This window comes from Clarias gariepinus, chromosome 2 (assembly GCF_024256425.1).
Source record: "Clarias gariepinus isolate MV-2021 ecotype Netherlands chromosome 2, CGAR_prim_01v2, whole genome shotgun sequence".
NCBI classification, from domain to species: Eukaryota; Metazoa; Chordata; class Actinopteri; order Siluriformes; family Clariidae; genus Clarias; species Clarias gariepinus.
In genome coordinates this window covers 46,154,240-46,175,000 of record NC_071101.1, presented here as the reverse complement: position 1 = coordinate 46,175,000, position 20,761 = coordinate 46,154,240, and the positions used below count along the sequence as shown (strand labels likewise).

General features: G+C 39.4%; 1 protein-coding gene across 2 annotated transcripts in view; it reads right to left on the bottom strand.

Annotated features, from left to right (window-relative positions):
• LOC128506231 (tripartite motif-containing protein 16-like) overlaps window positions 1-5,390 on the bottom strand; it is a 5,436-nt gene extending 46 nt beyond the window's left edge. The window contains exons 1-6 of one of the 2 annotated variants that reach the window (XM_053476582.1): window positions 4,773-5,390; window positions 3,517-3,612; window positions 3,120-3,353; window positions 2,832-3,003; window positions 2,606-2,665; window positions 1-2,225 (exon numbers count right to left, since the gene is read on the bottom strand). The exon at window positions 1-2,225 is cut by the window's left edge and continues 46 nt beyond it. In XM_053476582.1, the coding sequence (XP_053332557.1) occupies window positions 1,687-2,225; window positions 2,606-2,665; window positions 2,832-3,003; window positions 3,120-3,353; window positions 3,517-3,612; window positions 4,773-5,366 (1,695 nt within the window). In that variant the 5' untranslated portion in view covers window positions 5,367-5,390 and the 3' untranslated portion in view covers window positions 1-1,686. The remainder of the gene's footprint in view (window positions 2,226-2,605; window positions 2,666-2,831; window positions 3,004-3,119; window positions 3,354-3,516; window positions 3,613-4,772) is intronic. The other variant, XM_053476590.1, reaches the window with a different exon arrangement.
• Between the last annotated feature and the right edge of the window lie 15,371 nt (window positions 5,391-20,761).

Genomic DNA, 20,761 nt, shown 5'->3' with positions numbered 1-20,761 from the left:
TGAAATACAGTTCATCTAAAAAAATTTGAATAGCATGCAAAAGTATTTTTTTATTCATATTATTGAAATTTGAACACTTACACAGAAAAAAAAACTAACAGGAAAAATCATAGATTCACGAGGAAAAAAATTATACTCTTACAAGATAAAAATAATATACTTACAAGGGAAAAATAATACACCAAAAGCGGAAAAAAACATGCTCCAGAAAGGCAAAGCATCTCTCCCGTGTGCAAGAACTTTCTTTCTCGTTTAAGTTGCAAGCTAAATGTGAATGTGCAAGGTATTATGGGATTTTGAGGCCAACACGGACAAAGTGAACACTCCGAATCATGCCAGGGTTAAGCGTTAAAATGCTCCCCAACCCCCTGCCATAGATTTTGCGCATTAGCTTTAGTATTTAGCTTGCAAAATACGGGAGAAAGAGAGTTCTCACATGGGAACCCTTTACAGGATTTTTAAAAATGTTTCTTCTGTATCTCATTCAAGGGTCTAAAGACAGTTGTTGCTGTTGTGGCGACGGGCTTGCAGTCAGTGCACATAATAATAAAAAAAGCTCCTCGCTCGCCTAGGAAAACCCATCACTAAGGCATGGGAAAGAATGACATTAACAGTGTGACACTCCCGAAAGAGGCGGGGCGCCACCACTCACCTGCATGCTGGTGAGTGGGAGATGTATTGTGAATTACTTATATGACTTTACTTTTTTTTGTTTACCAAATTCGGACGCCAGTGGGAGCTGTCATACACGGTTGCCCCCGAGAAGAAGTCAGCACTCTTGTCCACCTGCCTCCTCGTTGCGCCGTGCCTCTGCGCTGCCCCACGCTGCTCACACAAGCGACTCGCCTGAGCATGGATCACCGTCTACTACCTGGGTGTTCTGCTCCCTATCCTCTTTCCTTACACTGATCACCAAAACTTGATAATTTCCAAAATATGAGTGTGTTCCCCCTTGTGTTTGAATAAAAGTGCACCTGTTTTCACTGTATTCATGCCTTTGCATGTCTCAACAGAAATCGAGACTCATCAGACCAGGCAACATTTTTCCAGTCTTCAACTGTCCAATTTTGGTGAGCTCGTGCAAATTGTAGCTTTTTTCCCCTATTTGTAGTGGAGATGAGTGGTACCTGGTGGGGTCTTCTGCTGTTGTAGCCCATCCACCTCGAGGTTGTGCTAGTTGTGGCTTCACAAATGCTTTGCTGCATACCTTGGTTGTAACGAGTGGTTATTTCAGTCAAAGTTGCTTTTCTATCAGCTTGAATCAGTCGGCCTATTCTCCTCTGACCTCTAGCATCAAAAAGGCATTTTTGCCCACAGGACTGCCGCATACTGGATGTTTTTCCCTTTTCACACCATTCTTTGTAAGCCCTAGAAATGGTTGTGTATAAAAAAAAACTGTAACTAAGCAGATTGTGAAATACTCAGACTTTGTCATTCTTACTGACAACATCCACAAAATATACCCTGGATGCCGTGCCAAGCCATTGCAGGGCACAAACAGTTATGGCCAATTTGGAAACACCAGTTAGCCTAGTTTAAAAGCTTCTTGGACTGTTGCAGCAAACCAGTTTACCCAGAAGAAATCCACCAAGCATGGGGAGAACATGGAAACTCTTTTCTCACAGACCCAAGACAGGATTCAAATCTATAACCATGGATCTCTATCTTTGAATTTTACACAAAACACTACAAACTTTGTTCTGGATCACACAATCGCACAGTAGAGGCAGACCACCTGTAGAACCCAAACCCAGCGTACAGAGGCTGAGTGAATGTGGTGTGGACACGGTGGAGGAGCTTCATTGTGTCTGAAACGCTGTAGAGGGACAGAGTTCCTTCACAAGGATCTACATACACTCCTATTTTGTTAGAGGATTGGGTTCTGAGATCAGTCTTAACGTTGTTGTGCCAAAAAGATAGAGAAGAAGAACACTCCAAACTCCAGGACAGATTGTTGCACCCAAACACACACTTATCACCCTGTCCTTTCCTGCTGATGTCTTTATACGAGATTGATAGGGACACAGCATCACCCCTCCACTCCACCTCCCAATAACAGCGTCCACACACACTCTCCTTACACAACACCTGAGACCAGGAGTCAAATCTCTCTGGATGATCAGAGTACTGCTGCTCACTTCCACTGTTTCTCACCACTCTGTTCTTCTCAGACAAAATGAGGTCACGATGTGCCGTGTTGGGATCCAGAGTCAGATAACAGAAATCTAAAATAAAAGAGAAAAACAACCTAAACAATGTGAACATGTTGGGGTTAATTCACAGAATACCGTATATGCATGTGAAGAGTGAGACAGCTGTCTGTGTGCACTGATATCTGAGGGAGAAACACCTCAAAATTAGATTATTAAAACAAAATTAGAGACAATGTGATAGGCACTTCATTAGATAATTAATGAATAAGGGTATGCCCTAAAAATAGACGTTGTTCTATTCACATTCCTCTCTGTGTTCTGTATCAAGTATTTTGTAAAATTCTTTTGAAAACACAAAAGGAAAATAAGCTTTTTAAACAAGAAGCAACTATTATTGTGTGTGTGTGTGTGTGTGTGTGTGTGTGTGTGTGTGTGTGTGTGTGTGTGTGTACATGTCAGAAAATCTTCTCTGCTCTGTGGCTCTGGTATGGAAAAGATCTGAACTGTTGCAGCTGTGGATAAATAAATTGAGACAAAAAGCATCATCAGGTTTTGTAAAAGATGGAAACAGTTTAAACAGTTTAGCTTATTCATTTTAAATCAGTATTTTAGTTCAAACTGTCTGCAGGAAGGTCAGCAGGAGCATTGTGTTTCTCCAGCAGGAACAGCTTCTCTTACCATGTGGAGGGATTTTGTTGAATTCCTCCTCACAGAATGCCTCGAGTCTCTTTTTCAGATTTGAGAGAGAATTCCTAACTTCATCAAATGAAGGATGTTGATGGACACTGATCCTGGATGTCTGAAAGTCAAGTCTGTTTTCCAGGAGAAACGGATGTCCAGAAGCTAAAGCCTACAGAAAGCAGAATAAATGAAAAACTTTCACATTCATGAAAAAATCTTAAATATGTATGTTTCAGAGAGTGTGTGATAAACAGCTGTGTCTGTAAAAGAGACAGTGAATGTTACCTTAAGAAAATGGATGTGATTGTGTGTGTGTGAAAGCTGCTCCAGCTCAGTGAGTCTCCTCTGAAGATCAGCAATCTCCTGCTCCAGTTGCTCCAGGAGTCGTTCAGCTCGACTCAGTTCAGTCTTCTCCTGAGCTCTGATCAGCTCCGTCACCTCCGAGCGCTTTTTCTCTATGGAGCTGATCAGCTCAGTAAAGATCCTCTCACTGTACTCCACTGCTGTCTGTGCTTTTAACTGTTAGGACACACACACACACACACATACACACACACACACACACACACACAGGATTTAAAGCTCATCTATCATTCCCTCTCTTACTGCGACTCTAAATGACTCCATGTTGTCCATGTTGTGTGTGTTTCTAGGAGCAGCTCTGTCTCTGCTCACTGCTCACCTTTATAGTGTTCACAGCCTGTTTCAGCTCCTGCACCTTCTTCTGCTTCTCCTGGATTCTCTGCTGGGATTTCATCTGCTTCTCCTTTAACTCAATCTAAGGACAGAACAGTTACATTCTTTTTATTAAAGAACTGATTGCCAGTGTTCGGTGTAACGCGTTCCAAAGTTAGAGTACTTGGATAAAATTTTTGATGTAATGAGTAATCTAATGCGCTATGTCCATCATTTAAGTACTCATTTATTTTGTTACTTTTTCAAAATTGTAATTCATAATTTCGACAATTTATGCTATCTGTGAGCCAGACAGCAGTAATTCCAAATATGTTATGGTGTGTGTGTGTGTGTGTGTGTGTGTGTGTGTGTGTGTGTGTGTGTGTGTGTGAAAGGCGTCCTACAAGCCCCTCCCCCGATAACCCGACCTCTCTGTTATCTGTGCTACTGTATTATACGCCAATCCCACCTATGCGAGGAGGAGGAAAGATGAAAACTTAATCACAGCCAAAACTCGGGGTGAATCATAATGAACCGTCCTTACGGCCACTGCGTGAAACTGCATAGGTTGGATAGGGGTATTGGTAGCTAACAGATTATGGGCCAAACTTGATTGTAGAATAATTATAAAGGTCCTGACTAAAACAACATGCATGGGAAATCACACAGGACTTTTCATTTTCTGCAATAGAAAAGTACTTGAACTAGTTATTTTGATCAGAAAGTAACGCTAATTAACTAATGTAACTAATGTAACTAATGTAACTAATTACTTTTTAAAGACAGTAATTTTGGAATGTAATTAGTTACTTTAAAAACTGGTTGCATGTGAATGTCAAATAAAATTACATTTATGTTTTAAGAGGTGTAAATATTGTTTGTGTGAGTGTTTATTCCTTCATCATAATATCTATGCAGCAACTAGCTTAGATTTGTAGAATTTATATCAGTTTCTGCATTGTGTATTCTTAGGTAGAAATCACTAACAGACCGCTTACAGTGCTGTTACAATATATTTTGTTTCTGAGGCACAAAAAGTGGTATCTGTGCCTCATACTAATAAGAAAAACGTTTCTTATTCTCTCCTAGTGGGATAAGTATAAACACAGTGTAAATACTCGCCCAACTGGTTTAAACAGAATTCATTGATGATCTTTTTTTTTTTTTAACAAAACCTTTTACAAACTTTTAGGAAGCTTTTTTTAACAGCCTTTTATATATTATTATTATTAATATTATTATATATTTTCTTTTTATCGTCACCTGTTTCTCAGCTCTTTCTGCTGCATCTGTGACAGTGTCGTGTCCTTTGTGATTATCCATCATGCACAAATAGCAGATGCAGGTTTGATCAGTACGGCAGTAGATCTTCAGCACTTCATTATGTTCAGAGCAGATCTTCTCTTGGAGTTTTCCTGAGGCTTCAGTTAAGGTGTGTTTTTTTAAAGTAGAATCTTCCAGATGAGTTTTAAGATGAATTTTACAGTAAGAAGCCAGACACACCAGACAGGATTTGACAGCTTTGTGTTTTCTCCCGGTGCAGAAATCACACTCCACATCTCCAGGTTTAGCATAACAGTAAGCAGAAGAAGCAGCTTGGACTTCAGTGTTCTTCTTCAGTTTCTCCACCACTTCAGCCAGCATGTTGTTTCTGCGTAGAACAGGCCTTGGAGTGAAAGTGTCTCTGCATTGAGGACAGCTGTATACACCCTTCTGATCCTCCTGATCCCAGCAATCATTAATACACACCTTACAGAAACTGTGACCACAATGGATAGTCACTGGATCCTTCAGGAGATCTAGACACACTGGACAGATGAACTGGTCCTGATCTACTGAAATACTGGCCTCAGCCATTTTCCTGCATGTACAGACTGAGAAAGAGAGTTCAGTTTCATTTTCTCTTAAATTAGAACTTATTTCCTGGTTCTTTGTGGGAATGAAAGAGAAGGAGGAGCAGAGCTATGCAAGTGTTATGCAAGTGTTATCTGGGCTTTTAGAAAAGAAAAGATGTCATGGAAACAAGTCATGGTCCTTCACATCTTCTGTACAATAATCATTAAAAACGAAGGTTTTTAGAACTATTTCACAACAAATTCTTTAGAAATCATTACTGTTAAATGTTTAACAAACCACAATCACCAAAGTATAAACAGTCTTTAGTATAATTTTATAGAGTGTTAGAATTATTTTATATATAAAGGAGTAATTTCTACTCTCTTGCTCTCTTCCTCATAGATCTGATATTAACGTGTTAAATCTTTCCTGCTGCTATCTTCCTCTCTCCTCTTGGATCTGCTCTTTAAGGTGTGAACGCTCCCACGCTCACCTTCCCATTCTCTCTTTATGTCTCTCTCCCCTTCTCTCACTATCTCCCTCTGTCTCCTTCCCCCTCTCCCCCTAACTCGAGCCAACATCTTGTGATTTGTCTCTGGACGGACACCTCTCTATCTTCCTCTCCTTTGATTCTTCAGGATCTCACCAGGACATTTATGATGGTTGTTCTTTGTGGTTACATATGTTTATAGCACAGGCGTTTGGTCAAACATATATAAACACCATCTTTGCTGTTAATAAATAGAGACCTTTCTGACAGACAACGTGTGTGTGTAGGTGTGTGTAGGTGTGTGTGTGTGTGTGTGTGTGTGTGTGTGTGTTTGACTGAGTCTCTCCTGGTGCCAGAGAAGCTTACCGAAGCACAGCGGACAGACCGAGCAACTCGCCTTTCCTACTACGTAACTTTAGAAAAACTTTACAATCTGGGGGCTCGTCTAACCTTTTCTCCCCAGGAAGGTAAGTTAAGCATTATTTTTGCTATTGTACTTCCTTCCTTGGTCAGAAAAGTTTTTAAACCAATAGTTCATTTTACGTAGTAAATTGGCGTATATTTGGGGTATATTTTGGAAAAGGAAACTTTATGCTTGTTAATTTGTTTTTGCCTTGCGTTGTTTCTGGCATTACTCGCCTTGATTTATTAATTAAATATACAGCGGCTGTAGCGATTGTGGTTAATTGAAAAATATAGATAAAACTAGGTGTTTAACTGAAACCGAACCGGTGTTGTTAGCAATAAGCTAAAAACATACACCGCGCTGTCGTCGTGAGTACCTACGTCATCAAACCGCGTCCCGTTAGAGGAGACGCGCTACTTTGGGTGTGTTTGAAAAAGTTCTACGTTCACTAACTTCAGTTGTTGACGTAATTTATGCATTACAATATAAGTAATTTAGTGAGCATTTGTAGCGTGCACTTTGTGTATAAGCTGGCCCTGGCATAGAGGCGCGTGGTTGGAAAATAAAAAAATTAATTGGTTATAGTCATATTTCTTAGAGTGTTCTTTGGAACAGGGAACGGCGTGCAGTTGCAGTTATACACGTGGGATGTGCATGAGTTTTATTGTCTCCCTGATGTAGAGGCATGTGGACTCAGACCGGCGCACCTGAGATTAATTTTTCTGAGAGTGTTCTCAGAAACAGGGTAGATTGGCCGAGTGCCTTATTAATTCACTATATTGGTATTTGATAAATGTGTGGATAATCTCCAAAGGTGTAGAGGCACATGAGATTTGAAATAGAATCCATATTCCTGGTAGTGTTATCAGGAACGCGGAGATATTGCACATTTTGATAATACACCTATAAATTACAGTATTCTTCAGTTTTAAATAGATTCTGATACACTCTGTTCGAATGTCACACCACCCGTAATTAAAAAAATTAATAAAAAGCTTAAAGTGTCCGCTTAACTTCGATAAGCTTGGTTTGTTTGCTAACTGTAACTTACTAACACAATTGGTAATGGTCGTTCCAAACAGTCTCTTACTCCTAATGATTGGATGTATAATCAAGGATTTGGAATTTTTGTTCAACCTTTCATTAACAATTTGGCTGGATGATCGGAGGGTTCTTCTCAGTGGAGACATTATCCAGGAGAAGGTTCATTTTACAATGCTGACATTATCACATGCTAATCTTGTCTCTTATCTTTTACAGGCTAGTTTGCTTCCCTCACAATTGGCTATAGTGAAGGTCAAAGGTCATGCATCTGGTGACTCTGAAGAGGTTTTGGGTAACTGTTTAGCTGATGAAATTGCCAAATGGGCCGCTATAGAAGCACCTTTTCCCCACAGGTTTGTAGGGATACAGTATTCTCTCTGACGTCCCATGTCTCCGTCCCCAGTTTGTCATCTGACATTGACATAGCTTTCTTGCAAACCCATTCAGCACCCGAAGATCTACATTTTTGGTCTTTCCGAGAGTGTTTACCTGGCAGTGATATGCTAATTTGGGATGAGACCGGCCGTATAGCTCTTCTATTTCACATGTCGCAAAACAGGGCGTAATCTGATTGAGGACAGATTCTGCATTCGCAATATCAAACAGGCTACACTTGTTCTATTAGATTCCTGTTTGATCTGTGCTCGCGCAAATACACAAGGACAACATGTTAAACATGATGCCTTGCCGATGCCTATTGCACCATTTCAATGTCTACAAATTGACTTTACACACATGCCACCTGTCAGAAATCTTAAATACATGCTTGTAAATGTGGACAGATTTTCTAAATGGGTAGAAGCATTTCCATGCTCAAAAGAAAATGCAACAATAGTAGTTAAAATTCTGGCTAAAGAAATCATTCCTAGATATGGTATTCCAACATCTATTTACAGTGATAATGGCATGCCCTTCGTCTCCAAAGTGACACAAAAATTTTGTAAATTTTTAAGCGTTGATTAAAAATTTCACATTCCCTACCATCCCCAAAGTTCTAGTGTGGTAGAAAAGATGAACAGAACAATCAAAGATAGGTTGACCAAAGCCATGATGAATACAGGTAAGAACTGGGTTGACCTGTTACCTTCTGTGCTTTGTAAAATTAGAATGACACCCAATTCTACAACCAAACTTTCACCATTTGAGATTATAATGGGATGACTATTCCCCACCCCCTGGGTAAAAGGTAACCCTGGTGTTTCCCTTACAGGTGATCTGGACATGATTGTCGCCGATTATACACAAGCACTTATTGAAAAACTGAACAGTGGTTCATGGTAATGTCTCTGCTTCTCTCCCTCTGCCTACAGACAAGCCTACTCATTCTTTCATCCCAGGTGATACAGTGCTGGTGAAAAGTTTGAATCCCAGGAAGGTGGGGGACGCTGCCTACAGTACACCTACAACTGTAATTGCAGTGACTCGCACAGCTGTTCTCACAGATTCACAGCCACAGTGGATTCACGCCAGCCGTGTGAAGAAGGCACCGCAGATGACTCTGACTGCTTGAGATAATCGACCACTACTTCACAAGATATCCTAGGCCGCACCGAGGGGCTAGTGGAATGACAGACGTCCTGAAGACACCTCAAAAGGGGGCTCTTGTCGCTTCTCACCTTTTTCACATACACATATAGGTATTAGCTCTTTTTCCACATTTAATTTTATTTTGTGCCAATGCCTGATGACTTATGTACTGTTAATTTCATTTCTAATTGTGATTCTAGAAATGATTTAATCCTGACCATCTTCTATATAACTGTTCTATCTATTCTATCTATTCTCTTTATCATCCTTCTTATCAGTATTCTTGCTGACTTTACTAATTATGAATCTCTGCTTCTTCACGTTAATATCTCTTGCTATGTTAACTAATTGACATTCACAAATTCTTTTAGAATTTAAGGGGGCAACTGTTAGAATTATTTTATATATAAAGGAGTAATTTCTACTCTCTTGCTCTCTTTCTCATAGATCTGATATTAACATGTTAAATCTTTCCTGCTGAGTCTCTCCTGGCGCCAGAAAAGCTTACTGAAGCAGAGCGGACAGACCGAGCAACTCGCCTCTCCTACTACGTAACTTTAGAAAAACTTTACATAAAGAAAGATTTTTTGGTTCACAATGCTACTTTTATGTCCATAAGTCTTGTCCTGAGCCTGAGGTGGGGAATCGAAAGCAATAGTGGGTGACAGACAGCTGCAGTCAATAGCTTAGCAAAGCACTTCCCATTGTGTCCGATCTGTGGATAATAACAGACTACTATATATTTACTTGGAGTTCTGGTGACCTTTTATAGTTGGGTGGTGTCTAAAGAATGGTGTGGTATCATAGCCCTGCCCTCTTCCTTGACCCTGGAGCCACTAGCTATGCTGCTGAATACATGCTGTTTTCCCTTTTTTCAGTGGAGCTGCATGATGTTTAGGTGTATTCTGGTTCTATGCCCACTGTCAACGTACCCTTCTGAGCTCATACTGTAGTTATAGTCGAATTGCTAGGATTTATTTCCTACCCCTTGCGATGCAATGCAAAGGCACATGGTTGGTGATCAGGGTGTTGGCACAGGTGAAGGCCTCTTGCTTCACCTCAATGAAGCATAATTTGGTTTGAATAAATTTCTAGTCACATACAGAATGGAAGGGGGTGGGGGCACTAAAGAAAAATTAGGTACGGAGTGGCAGTAGTATGCCACTGTAGTCCCATGAACATACACACACCTGTTTCTTTGATTTTGACTTTCTTTTCCTTTGGTTTAAAAAGCCACAGCCAATCCTACGGTCTCTGTAACACTTCTTTGGGTTAGCGCTTAGCCCTGTTTGCCTGAGCTTGTCTACCACTTCTCCAAGTGATGCCGGTGGTCATCTCACATATTGAGTGATTGACAATATCATCAAGATACATTGTGTACGGGGGTTAGTGACATAAGATGATGGCCATTTTGAGTCATGTTTATTCGGATAGATCTTCTGTTTGAGATTTCTGATCTAGTGAAGTGAAGTGTTTTAACCCTGGACTGTCTAGTGTTGGAAAGTCTTGTGTTAACACTACTACAGATTTCTCAACAGTTTTCAAACCTAACCTGTGTTTGAGGACACAAAAATTTCACAAAAGATCTACATAAGAAGTCTGCATCCAAGAAACAGAGGGCAGAACAGACAGGATAAACATGCTCCTTAAGACTGTGCGGTCAAGAATGTGGCAGGAATATAACTCCATACCTGTTCTCATTTAATTCACCTGACCATGTATTGGATAAGTATCTGATGTAGAAAATTATTACATATGAAAATATGTTCAACCTACTGTAAAAATATCAGATTTGTGCAGTGAAATTGAGATCTGTCTCACATAAGGGTAAAAAAAAAACTTGGAATTGAGTCGATTCAGGCTGGTTTGTTGCTGCTCTGGCCTCGATGTGGCAGTGTGTACATGCTGGCTGTAAGCCTGCCATCACAATTTATTAAAAATTGAATTTGACAAAAAGGTTTTATAAAAATGTTAAAAACTCTTATTCACATCAGTAAATAAGAATCCTGTCTGTTTTTCCTGTCTGACATTTCCTCAGGCTTCATTAATTTACTTGTTCTCTAATAAAAAATGTCTAAATAATCAAGGTGGACTTATTAATATTTAATCATGAACACTAGAAAATGTAAGGGTTTCCCCCCTAGAGGGTGACAAAACGCCCAGACTTGTTTTTGTTTTAGTTATGTTTTTTGTAATATGTTGAGTTGGGAACTTCATGTCCCAGACTGCACCTCGGTCAGGTGAAGAAAGCGCCCACCTAAACCGAGGCAAGTCATTAAGGGAATGATTTTAAATAGCCCGTCTTTAGTTCTGTTTGGGGTCTAGCTTTTGTTATTATAATTATGGTTTATGTCGGTTGTGTTTTTGTTAAGCTGTTACATTAAAGCTTCATATGTGCTCTAAAGAAAGAGCTTTACTTTTGTGTTTTATGTTAAATAAAAGTCATTATTGAACCTCCAGCTCGCCTCTGCAGTTATGCCACGCAAACACTCAAGCCAACTGAGGAATCATGACAGAAAAATAATCACGGTTACCACTTTTATGTAATAAATCTAACATTTCTATCCAACATTAGTGTTTATGTAAATAGTTTATCTTTATTAATATATTTTGTTTTTAATTGTGTAACTGATCCCTTTAAACCAAACCAAAACCAATAAACAACTAAACACATCTTACTACAGTTCACACATTACTCTGGATCACACAACCTCCCTGTTACATCTTCATCTAATAAATCAATCCTAAACCCAGCGTACAAAGGCTGAGTGAATGTGGTGTGGACTCTGTGGAGGAGCTTCATCGTGTCAGAGACGCTGTAGAAGGACAGAGTTCCTGCACTGTGATCCACATACACTCCTATTCTGTAGGACGATGGAGCTCTGAGATCAGTCCTAATGTTGTTGTGATGGAAACAGAGAGAGGGAAAAGAATACTTTAGGACATACACTTTTATTCTGGAGGATGATGGAGCTCTGATATCAGTTTTAATGTTGTTGTGATAGAAGGAAAAAGCTGAAGAAATATAACATAATAATACAATACTATAATATTCCTGCTGGTGCCTTTATATGAGACGGCATCCACACACACTCTCTTTACTCAACGCCAGAAACCAGTAGTGAAATCTATTTGAATAATCAGATTACTGCTGCTTTCTCCCAGTGTATCTTAATGCTCAGTTTTTCACAGACAGAATGAGGTTACGATGTGCCATGTTGGGATCCAGAGTCAGATAACAGAAATTTAAAATAAAACAGAAATACAAATTGAACAATGTGAAGGGAGAAATGCCTTAGCATTAGCTAGAGAGGAGGTGACTGGGGTATTAGGCTATTATAAAAAAAAATTCATATATTCAATATATTTAATCTACAGGTTGGGTGAAAAGTCACCATGTACTAAAAATAGGTAATGTTTCTATTTCAAATTCAAATTTATTGAAACAAATTATACATGTACCTCATTACATAGACAAATAAAAGCAAATATTTAAATCACAATGCATCAAACAGTTAACCCTAAAACGGGCAGGGATGGGGGGGGGGGGGGTCTTCTAAAGGAAGTCATTTACTGTAGGTGAACCTCCTGAATCAGTGCCTCCAAGTCCTCCAGTGTGTCCTCTAGCATTTTCCAGGATGTTGGCTGGGATGATGCAGATCTCATGAATGGCCTACAAAAAGTCCAGGTCTGATGTGATTAAACTCCATTAAAACCTCGCACACTGAAAGAGGCAGTACATGTACATCTAAAAAAATAATAATAATTAATTTGTATTGAAAATAAGGACTTTATTAAAAATTTTTAATGGTTAGTTACTTTTCACCAACCCCATAAATACAATTCCTATAAATTGCTTTTTTGTATTCAATAATTTATATGCTGTTTTAAAGAACATAATACTTAATAAATTAATAAAGATGTATGTGTGTGTGTGTGTGTGTATGTATGTGTGTTGTGTGTTGTGTGTATGTATGCGTGTGTATGTTATTTGTTTGTATACATTTCAGAAACTCCTTTCTGCTCTGTGGCTCTGGTGGTGAAAAGATATGAACTGCTGCAGCTGTGGAGAGAAAAATGGAAATGAAGACAAAAAACATCATTAGGTTGTGTAGAGGATGGAAACAGTTTAAAGTAAAACATTCAGTTATTTTTTTTTTAAATAATTCTTATTAGTTAAAACTGTTTTCAGGAAGGTCAGCAAGCACATGGCTAAGAAATAATACTTTACAGAGCGAGTAGAGACATCCATCATTGTGTTTCTCCAGTAGAAACAGCTCCTCTTATCATGTGGAGGGATTTTGTTGAATTCCTCAAGTCTCTTCTTCAGATCTAATTGGGAATTCCTCACTCCAGATAGAAAAAAAAAGGTTTTGAGCATTTCCTTACGCACAACTCTCTTAAGGTCTTGCCACAGCAATTCAACTGGGTATAGGGATAAACATTCGATAAGCAATTACTGTACAAAACCTTAATTCCTACATTTTTATCTATTCGGATTTATAGTACATATACTGATGAGCTTCAAATCATTTCCAATTGACTCAATCTCAACCAAGCAAACAGATGGCCTTATATTTGCTCCTGAAAAACTGATATACAAATGAGTTCATGGTAAACTCAGTGACTACAATGTGCCCAGGTTCTGTGGCTCCAAAACAAGCCCAAACCCTTACCCCTTTACTACCATGCTTGACAGTGGGTATGAGGTGTTTTTGATGAACTGCTGTTTTTTTTTTTTTGATATGTTGCTGGCCATTAAGGCAAAACAACACCATTTTTGTCTCATCTGTCTATAGGACTTCCTGAAGTCTTGAATTTTGTTCAGATTTGTCCACCTCAGTTGGGTTTCCATTTTCCTTTGTCATAGAAGAGTTCTTAACTGGCACCCCTCGAAACAAACCATACTTACTCTGTCATCTTCTCATTGTGCCGTCATAGACTTTAATATTTAATATTATCACGAAGGGCTCGTTTGTGCTGGTGAGGCATAAACGCAGAGGCAAAGATGATGGGTAAGATGTTCTTTCTTTAAAAAAAAATTAAAACAAAACTGAAACAAAAAACTTTCTCTTGAGCACAACTGAATACGTTAATATAATAACAAATGCCAGACGATGCAACAGAACTTAAACCGGCTATTTATAATAATCAAACTAATGAGTCACCTCGGATCAGGTGAGTGCTCCCATCACCTGACCGGCACTAATGATAACTTTGTAGCAGTGTTAATACTATTGGATTGTTCGGGGAAATGCTGAGCCGAGTGTAAATGGCGGTGATTAAAAGGAATATCATCTCATTTAGACCATTAAACACTGATGTAAACCATCAGCGCCATTTCATCTCTGTAATATACATCCACATATGGATTTACTGTATAAGCAAGCTAATATCACTATGCTTACCACCAGCGCTTAGCATAGGGAAACTAGCTTGTTCATTAATATACTATATTAATATAATCGTGTATTTGGACACATATACGTGATTTAAACAATTAGCTCCATTGTTTCTGTAAAATGCCTGTCCATATATGGATCTATAAGCAAGTTAATATAATTATGCTAAGCGCTAGCTTACTAAAAGAGCTAAGATAGCAGAATGTCAACTGTTGCCTATCAACTATTGGTAATTATCCCTGAGCTGCTCCTGTTATGGGTTAAATGTTACAGATGGTTAATGAATTGTTGTATGTAGTTTATTGGAGCTCCTGAGTGACATATAATGTACACTGCTGTATAATGTAGTGGTTTTATCATAGCTAGAGATCTTCTGAATAGTTAGTTATGTGCTTACACAATGTATGTAACAGTCAAGAAAAGGGGCTTTTGTTCAGGTTTTATCTATTCTATTATAAAGTCATTAAATATATGTTTATACTCCTTATAATATGTATGATTGTGTGTTTTTCTTCTCACAGTGAACTGTGTGTAAATCATCAACTGCCCGTGTATCAGCTGATTTCTACACCAGCTTTACATCCTGAGCAGAAGGTTACTGAGCACATCTTAATCAGGGGACAGGGACACACGCGTCTGTCTCTTCATGGACATGATGTGTGTGTTAGCGAATGGTATAGATAGGGCCAAATTGTGCAGCAATCCTTAATAGCAAATCGCAATAATTACACACAAGCATTACTAAAAGCTTGAAATGTATTTTATCTATGAAATGTATAAAATTGTGGGTGTGCTTGCCTGTGTGTGTGTGTGTGTGTGTGTGTGTGTGTGTGTGTGTGTCAAACTGCATAGTAACACCATGAAGTCTTTTTACTAGACACTTATATTAACATGTCTTTATTTCTCCCCTGTTGTAGATTGTCGTGGAGAGGACAGACGCCTTGATCCTCTGCCTTCTTGCACCACCAATACATACATGTATTTTATTAATTTGTAAATAAAGTGTTTAATGTAATTTATAGTTGAGTATTTATTTCCAGCTTTCTTATTCTTAAGAAAAATAGTTAAAGTTCATGTAAAGCATTGCTGCAAATAACATTGAATAGAATCAGATGTTACTCCACTCTGTGTGAGGCTACAGGCTTATATACAGTATACATTACTGCACCTTGTGTGAGGGTACAGGCTTATATACATTATATACTTTTATACTGCCTTGGAGAGGATATTAGTGTAAGCTCTGTTTTAGTTTGAACAACATATTCCATAATATTTATGAATACATTCATCCCATATGTTCAGCAGTTAAAACAGAGGTTCTTAAAGGTCCTACACATCATATTTTTCATTAAATGTTAATATGATCTTTAGGGTCCTAATGAAAAGTTTGTATTATACGTTAATTAAAAATTCAAAATGATTGTTTAAAAAAAAACACTAATTTTACCTGGTAAAAACTAGCTCTGTTCTCAGCAACCTGTTTCAGTACATGCTAATTTAAATGCTCATGACCTCTGCTGAGCCCGCCCCCCCAGTTCTGTGGGGCGTGTCTTCACAACACACGTGGGGTATAGCCACGGAAGTGTAGTCCAGTGCGGGCAATGCTTTGGACTACATTACCCACAAAGCATTGACCACAACGCAGTGCTTTGTTGGTAATGCAGTCCAAACTGGAAACGCTGGATTATAGAGCCCGAGCCTGTTTTCTTCAGTCGTTTTTGGTTTGATTAAGTACGGAACCTACGCGGAAGTTTGTAATATCGCCTGACAACGCAGAAATTAAAAGAATGGACATGCATCGACTCGATTTGTCTTTCTCATCACTGCATGGGCATGAATTAACGGGCTGTTGCGCTGCCGCGAGCAACAACAACAAAAAGCGGAGAAACTTACTGAGAGAGATACGAACGCGATGTGTTTACTGATGTGTTTACATGACTTCTTAATCTTCGACAGACATTGTTATAAACCATCTAACGTAACAAAGGTAAGCATAATATAGTTTTCTGACTATGTACACAGTTTGCAACTAGACAATCACCTTAATGCATTGTTTATTATAAACGGGCGATTAGGGATTATATAGAGACGGATGTACATAGAGAAGAAGCCATAACCATGTTCTATGAGAGTATAAGTTAACTTACACTCCGCATTTATCGTGATTATTAGAAAAGGCGATCTCAAGTAGGCTTTATTGTCATTACAACCATATACAGTTAGTACACAGTGAAACGAAACAACGTTCCTCCAGGACCAAGGTGCTACATGCAACATAAATTTACAACATAAATTAACAGAAACACTAAACTAGCTAACCAAGAGGTCTAGTTAGCTGGCTAGCAGAGACAGGACAGAGAGACCTAACATAAATTACAACATAAATTAACATAGACACTAAACTAGCTAACCAAGAGGCCTAGTTAACTGGCTAGCAGAGACAGGACAGAGAGACCTAACATAAATTACAACATAAATTAACAAAAACTAACTAGCTAAGTATAACTATTTTTACAGACAAAATAAAGTGCACGTGCAAATGTGCAAACAAGAGCAACAACAAAGTGACAGTGCGCAACCACGACATAACAGAACATAAAATATGGTGTTGAGGTAGTGGGTAAACGTAAACGTAACAGTAACAGAACATAAAATATGGTGTTGAGGTAGTGGGTAAACGTAAACATTCTTTAAAAACAGCAGCAAGAATTAAGAATTTAGTGCAAAAATTAGTCCAGTAATGATCATTGTGCAAAAGATAAACAGTGAACCATTTACAGGTTGGTGTGTACGATAATTTGTTGGTGTAGGTCAGTGTGTCTGCACTTGTGTTGATTAGTCAATCCAGTCCCAATATTTTGAGGTAGTTGAGTTAAGCTGTGTGATAATGTTTGTGTTAGTGTGTCTGTGTGTGTGTGTGTGTGTGTGTTTATCAGTCCAGTCCCTTTTTGTTGAGGAGACGGATGGCTTGTGGAAAAAAAACTGTTGCACAGTCTGGATGTGTGTGCCCGAATGCTTCGGTACCTTTTTCCAGATGGCAGGAGTGTGAAGTGTGTGTGAGAGGGGTGTGTCCGATCAGCCACAATGCTGGTGGCTTTGCGGATGCAGCGTGTGGTGTAGATGTCTTCAATAGAGGGGAGAGAGACCCCGATGATCTTCTCCGCTGTCCTCACTATCCGCTGTAGGGTTTTGCGGTCCGATATGGCACAATTCCCAAACCAGACAGTGATCCAGCTGCTCAGAATGCTCTCGATAGTTCCTCTATAGAAGGTGGTCAGGATCGGTGGTGAAAGCTGGGCCTTTCTCAGTCTTCTCAGAAAGAAGAGACGCTGTTGGGCTTTCTTGTGTAGGGAGCTGGTGTTGAGGGACCAGCTGAGGTCCTTCTCTAGGTGGACACCCAGGAATTTGATGCTTTCGACGATTCCCACAGAGGAGCCGTTGATGCTCAGCGGAGAATGGTTGCCTCGTGTCCTCCTAAAGTCAACAACCATCTCATTTGTCTTGTCAACATTTAGAGACAGGTTGTTGTCTTTACACCAGTCCGTTAGCCTCTGCACTTCCCCTCTGTACGCTGACTCGTCGTTCTTGCTAATGAGACCCACCACGGTCGTGTCATCAGCGAACTTAATGATGTGGTTTGAACTGTGTGTTGCTACACAGTCGTGAGTCAGCAGTGTGAACAGCAGGGGACTGAGCACGCAGCCTTGTGGGGCCCCAGTGCTCAGTGTGGTGGTGCTGGAGGTGCAGTTTCCGATCCGTACTGACTGAGGCCTACCGGTCAGAAAGTCCAGGATCCAGTTGCAGAGGGAGGTGTTCAGGCCCAACAGGTTCAGCTTCCCAATCAGTTGTTGGGGGATGATAGTGTTGAATGCTGAGCTGAAATCTATGTACAGCATTTGAACATATGTGTCCTTCTTGTCCAAGTGTGTGAGGGCAAGATGTAGTGTAGTGGAGGTGTGAGGGCAGGATGTAGTGTAGTGGAGACTGCAAAGAGTCATAGTAAAATAAATCACACTCACTGAACCTGGTGAAGATGAAGCAGGAACACGAAGCGTTAGTACAGATCCATTTTTTAGGAGCAGCTTCCTAGTAAAACCTGCTTTATATTGACCCGCGTTTATAAAGCAGTCTGGTGAAAAATGATTATCGCAAACATGAACGCATTTAGGTAGATCGGCGGGGACGTTAGCTTTAAAAACTAAATTTAGCCACTGCGTCCTCAGTGGCTCAGATACCTAACCCTAGGTAGGTACCCTAGGTCACTAACCCAAGGTAGTGAATGACAACTGCTGTGTTCGCTATTACACCCAACAACTGTACACAACACTCGCTTAGGCGCCATTTTGCTCCAGCGGCGAAAAACAATGGCCGACAGCTTCTTCTCACTCGGGGCGGGTCTTTGCTAAAACACCAGTGTCAATCAACTAGTGTAGGAGCGTCCTGTGTCGGTGTGGCGTCACATCGACAGGCATTTGTGATTGGCCTGATTTCAGAAGGGGGATGTTATTGTAATAAATGAAAAGAAAACCACTGGGCGGCTCTTTATCATCGTAGAGTGGTTGTGTACGCATTTTCCTAACACACAGTTCAGTCCAAACAGCTTAAAAAGGTGCATGTAGGCCTGTATGACCCCTTTAAACATTTTACAGCAAAGGACTCTTTTAACTGTAAAACAAACACCTTCATACATTTACTTATAGTGCATTTCCAAAAATAAATTTTTATGTTATTCAAAAAGTAAAACTTGCATTTTAGATTTATTACCCATGAAGCTCATGGCTCACATGCAAAGCTCTCAACATCACCTTTGACCCTACCCACCCAACTCGGAGCATCTTTAGTCTGCTGCCATCAGGGAGGAGACTAAGGAGTCTCCAGACCAAGACAAGCAGACTAAAGGACAGCTTCATCCATCAGGCGATCAGGAAGCTCAACTCCCGCCCAGCTCTGCTCTTCGGCCTATTCCACCCTTGTTCTCTGACTCCTTCATTTCACACACACACTCACTCACACATACTGTACACTCACACACTTTCACCTGTCACTTTATGCACCATGCACCACTGGTCTGTCCACTACCTCAACCTGGGAAAAATAACAATAATGTACATAACTTTCTTATATTGTTTTGTACACTGTTTTATACTGTTAATAATATCAAACACACACACACACACACACACACTTATATATATATATATATATATATATATATATATATATATATATATATATATAAAAAATGTCAACAACTAAAATAAGCACGTTTCCACTACTCTTATTGCACTGTTCCATTTAGCACCATATCAGCCTTCTATGATGTTAACTGTCCCTTTTTGCAAAAGATGAGCTGAAATCTGGGATAAATTCACAAGCTGAATGCTTCTCGTGTGACCTGCAAACATAACCAGGGGGTCATGTTTAACAGCTTAATGCAATGGGTTACATATAAAAAACAGCAAGTAGGCTTATGAATAGTAGTAACTTGTCTATGTATTGTGAATGGAATGAGAAGTAAAATAATAAAAGTATCATAAATTGCCAAATAATTAAAATGCAAATGTATAAAATGTAAACAATTTGTGTGACATTTGAAATACAGTTTCTCTCAACAAATTAGGTTTTGGATAAATTTTAAAATTATGAAAAAAAGACAAATGCGCTAACAAGAAAAATGTTATACACATAAAAAAAACAAAAACAAACTTAGACCAAAAAGGAAAAATGATATACCCACAGGGGAAAGATAATACACTCACACAGAAAGAAAGATTACATTCACAAGGGAAAAATAATATACTTACAAGATGGAAAAAACATGCTCCAGAAAGGCAAAGCATCTATCCTGTGTTCGAGAACTTTCTTTCTCGTTTAAGTTGCAAGCTAAATGCTAAAGCTAATGCGCAAGACTCTATGGGATTTTGAGGCCAACACAGACAAAGTGAACACTCTGAATCATGCCAGGGTTATACGGTAAAATGCACCCGCCCCAACCCCCTCCCAAGGATTTTTATATTGTTTAATTTATAATTAAATCCGTTGGGTGTAATTTTAAAATCAATCATAAATTTATGTTCTAATATAATATTTGAGTGGTTGGGGGGGGCGGGGGGGGGATGCATTGAAGCAGATTAAGAGCGGAAATCCAGCAGAGAGAGTAAACGAATAAAAATATTGAGTACTAATCCGAAGTCTTAAAAGCATGACAGTTGTGCGTACCAGGGGGCGAAGACGTGAGAAAAATCCAGGGAACAGGCAGCGCCGATAACAGGCTAGAGTGACCAGGAAGCCACAAGTCATTCACGTGAACTACTGCAGCGCTGAATGGTTCTCTCAGCATACTTATAAAGCCAGGGGCTATTTAGTTGATCAGGTTCAGGTGTACACAAATGACAGGTAGGCGCGCAGGGGGAAAGATCTGGAGTGGAGTCTTAGGATCTGGAGGTGTTGGGTTGATCTAGCTGGCTCATGACAAGAGGACAAGGATACTCTCTTTCACACACACACAGTTTTTTATTGTAACATTAATACATTCTGTAAAATTAAT